The sequence below is a fragment of the Montipora foliosa genome, chromosome 6, assembly GCF_036669935.1.
Source record: "Montipora foliosa isolate CH-2021 chromosome 6, ASM3666993v2, whole genome shotgun sequence".
Classification (NCBI taxonomy): domain Eukaryota; kingdom Metazoa; phylum Cnidaria; class Anthozoa; order Scleractinia; family Acroporidae; genus Montipora; species Montipora foliosa.
Window position 1 is genome coordinate 15832290 of NC_090874.1, and position 3906 is coordinate 15836195.

The 3906-nt window shown below is 45.3% G+C and overlaps 1 protein-coding gene across 1 annotated transcript in view; it reads left to right on the top strand.

Annotated features, from left to right (window-relative positions):
- LOC138005079 (uncharacterized) overlaps positions 1-3906 on the top strand; it is a 3989-nt gene continuing 83 nt past the window's right edge. Inside the window, exons 1-2 of the mRNA XM_068851367.1 lie at positions 1-572; positions 878-3906. The exon at positions 878-3906 is cut by the window's right edge and continues 83 nt beyond it. Of these exons, the coding sequence (XP_068707468.1) occupies positions 1-572; positions 878-3906 (3601 nt within the window). The remainder of the gene's footprint in view (positions 573-877) is intronic.

A 3906-nucleotide genomic window follows, 5' to 3' on the forward strand; every position in this document is an offset into this window, starting at 1 on the left:
ATGCGAGACAATGAGGATATAGACGACTATTTTAGAATTTTTGAGATGACTGCAAAGGCACAGTCTCTACCAGAAATTGAGTGGATTGGTAACCTAGTACCCAAGCTCACTGAGAAGGCGAAATCAGTTTACTTAGAGATTCCGGACCCCAAGTGCCAAGATTATTATGAGTGTAAGTCAGTGATTATCAAAGCCTACCAACTAACTGCTGATCAATACAGGTATAGGTTCCGAACATCAGAGAAGCTTCCGGACGAAGATTTTGTGCAGTGGGCCAATCGTACAAGACGATATTTAAATCGTTGGATGGACGTTGCGGGGGCTACAGGTGACCCGGAGAAGATTTCAGAGCAGATCATGATTGAGAGGCTTTTGGACGCGGTAAGTCCCGAACTTAGAGCATGGTTAAAGGAACGCAAACCTGTGAATGCTGAAGAACTTGGTAATATGGCAAATTTACACGTGCAATCGCGTAAGGGTCCCCTTGTTGATGGTAGGTACGCGCCATTCGGTAGTCAGGGTTTTAAACAAAGAAGGAGCTCAGTCGTTCCAGTACAGAAAGAGACTCAGAGGTAATTCACACAATCCAAGATCCACCCCTCCCCATCCAGTAGAAGTGCAAAGCCAAAGCCTGAGATAACTTGTTTTAAGTGTGGTCAGCTTGGTCACATGTCTTACAACTGTAGCAGGGGCCGGATTAAGCCTCCCCAGGGTTCCTTGTTATGGATGACACCCCTAGAACCTAAACGACCGCAGTTTCCACCTTGTAACGTTAGAGGCAAGATAAGTGGGATACCTGCAGAGATGGTCGTAGACTCTGGTTGTACGAGGACCCTAGTACATGAAAGATTTATGGTTGACAAAGATTCCTTTACAGGAGACGAGATTACAGTCCTAACTGCATCGGGAGAACGCCTCATAGTCCTTTAGCTTGGGTTCAGTTTGAAAGCGATCAGGGTGAACATTTAGAATTAGTGGGAGTTTTGAGTAAACTACCCGTTGATTGCCTGCTCGGCAGATCGTCTTTCGGGCAAACACTTTCTAGAGACGATGTTCTTAGACAGTGGGAGAAAAATGTTTCGGTGGACGGCTCCAAAGGTGTTGAAGCCTTTGTGCTAACGAGGCGACAAAAGGCGCTTGAAGAGGCCCAGCAGCGAGCCGATAGTTTGGTTGACCGCGAAAATGCACTCGCACTTAAAAATCTGTCGGAAAGGGAGTCTAAAAAAAATGGTCTTAATGAAGGCGACTTGCGAATACTTTTCGGGGACAAAGACGTAGGTGAGGAAGCGTGTGTGAACTCGGTTGAGCTCTCGGATAGTGACTCAGATGAGGATACACGTGCGGATCATTTACCCCTCAATATTCTCGATAGAAATAAAGAACAGTTAATAAAAGACCAGAATTCAGATGTGACCCTCTTAAAAGCGCGTAATGGAGCTACTTACAAGGAACCCATGGAAACAGACGGTTTCTTTATCAAGGGAGGGTTACTCATGCACCGCAGGTTCAACAAAAGCGTACACAATGGAGTCAGGTTTGTTGATCGGATTGTAATCCCTGAATCTTACAGAAACGAAATTCTCCGTATTGGTCACACTATACCCCTTTCAGGACACATGGGCACCTCAAAAACGTTAAGTCGCATAGGGACCCATTTTTATTGGCCTGGTCTCGCCTTCGACATTCGTAAGTACTGTGCCACCTGCCCACAATGTCAGTTAGTGGCCAGGAAGTTGAAGTCAAATAGGGCCCCCTTGAGCCCCGTAGCGTTCGTGACCGAACCTTTCAGAAAGATTGCAATCGACATTGTAGGAGAATTGCCACGGTCCAGCACTGGCTATAAATATATTCTTACCATTGTAGACTATGCCACTCGTTATCCTGAGGCCATTCCCTTGAGGAGTGTTAGTTCCAAAACCGTCGCGGACGCACTTGTCCAATATTTCTGTAGAATGGGAATTCCCCAAGAGTTAGTATCTGACCAGGGATCCAATTTTGTGGGCCGACTTATGACACAACTATATGAGCAATTAGGCATTACAAAGATCAAAACATCGGTTTATCACCCTGAAGGAAACGGTTTGGTTGAGAGATTTAATGGCACGCTCAAGGCGATGTTAAAGAAATTTGCGCAAGAGCGGGTACAAAGCTGGGATAAGTTCCTTCCTTATTTGCTGTTTGCATATAGGGAAGTTCCATGTGAATCCACAGGGTACTCCCCTTTCGAGTTGCTTTTTGGACGTACAGTAAGAGGTCCCCTCTCAGTAATCAAGGAGTCGTGGCTTGGGAAGGAAATTAAATCTGAAAGGAACCTTGTGAGTCATGTCCTTGAAATTCGCAGGAGACTGGCAATGATGCAGCGTCTGGTACAAGATCGTATGAAGAGAGTGCAAGGTACTCAGAAACGATTGCATGACGTTCATAGTTCCACACGTAGTTTAAAAGTCGGTGACAAGGCATTGGTTCTTCTTCCTACTCCAGGGAGTAAGTTGGAAGTGCATTGGCAGGGCCCATTTAAAGTGACGAAGGTTTTCAATGATGGTTTGCACTATGAGATCGACACCGGTAAGTCCCACAAACAACACCGAGTCTATCACATTAATCTATTAAGTAAATGGCAGAGTAGGGACGAGACGGCTTCCTATATAATGTCAGAATCTTTCGAAACCTCTTTACCACATGCAAAATGCATATCCCCATTTTGCAAAAATGAAACTTGGGAGGATGTTATCATTTCGGATGCTTTAACCAAGGACCAGAAAGATCAGGTGAAGGACCTTTTACGAAAATACGCAGATGTCTTTTCTGGTAACCCCAGTGTCACTAGCGTAGCGACACATCGGATTGACACGGGCGACTCTGCACCAATACGTTGTTCTCCCTATAAGGTACCTCAGAAACTAGAAGAAGTCGTAAACAACGAAATAGAAAACATGTTAAAAATGGGTATCATTCGCCCCTCAGCCAGCCCCTGGGCCTTCCCGGTCGTTGTCGTCCCCAAACCTGATGGTACCATACGACTTTGCGTCGATTATAGAAAACTTAACAGTATTACTAAAATGGATGCCTACCCGGTTCCATCTACGGACCGCATGATTGAGAAAATAGCCTTGGCTACGTACATCACCACCCTTGGCCTCACTAAGGGATACTGGCAGATTCCTCTAGATAAATCAACAACCGAAAAATCAGCTTTTATCACCACAAAAGGATTATATGAATTTCTGGTCATGCCTTTTGGTATGAAGACTGCTGGGGCCACTTTCCAACGAATGATGTCAGATGTCGTTTTAAAAGGGTTTAATTTTGCAGGAGCCTACATTGATGATCTTGAAGTAGACACACACACTTCCTTTTCACAACATCTAGTGGAACTTGGCCAGGTTCTGCAACGATTGCGGGAGTGCAGCCTATGCGCGCGCCCTTCTAAATGTAAAATTGCTATGGAAACAGTAGATTTTGTGGGTCATCGTGTTGGAAAAGACAAGATTGAACCACGTTTGGCTTTGGTTAAGTCGATAAAAGAGTTCCCTAGACCTGAAACCAAAAGACAGATTAGATCGTTCCTTGGACTTGTCGGCTACTACCGCAAGTTCATTCCCAATTTCTCTCAGAGGGCCGCTACTCTAACAGATCTAACACGAGGTAAGGGACCAACTAGAATTGAGTGGCTACAGACACACGAGCAAGCGTTTGAGGATTTAAAGCAAGCTTTGCAAGAACCCCCAGTCTTACGACCGCCACATTGGGAGGAACCATTTACTTTGCAAGTAGACGCGTCCAACAGAGGCTTGGGAGCTATTTTGAGCCAGTTAAGTAAAGACGGAGAAGAGCATCCAGTGGCTTATGCCAGTAGAAAGCTTCAGCTAAGAGAGGAAAAGCTGTCCACAACGGAGAAAGAATGCT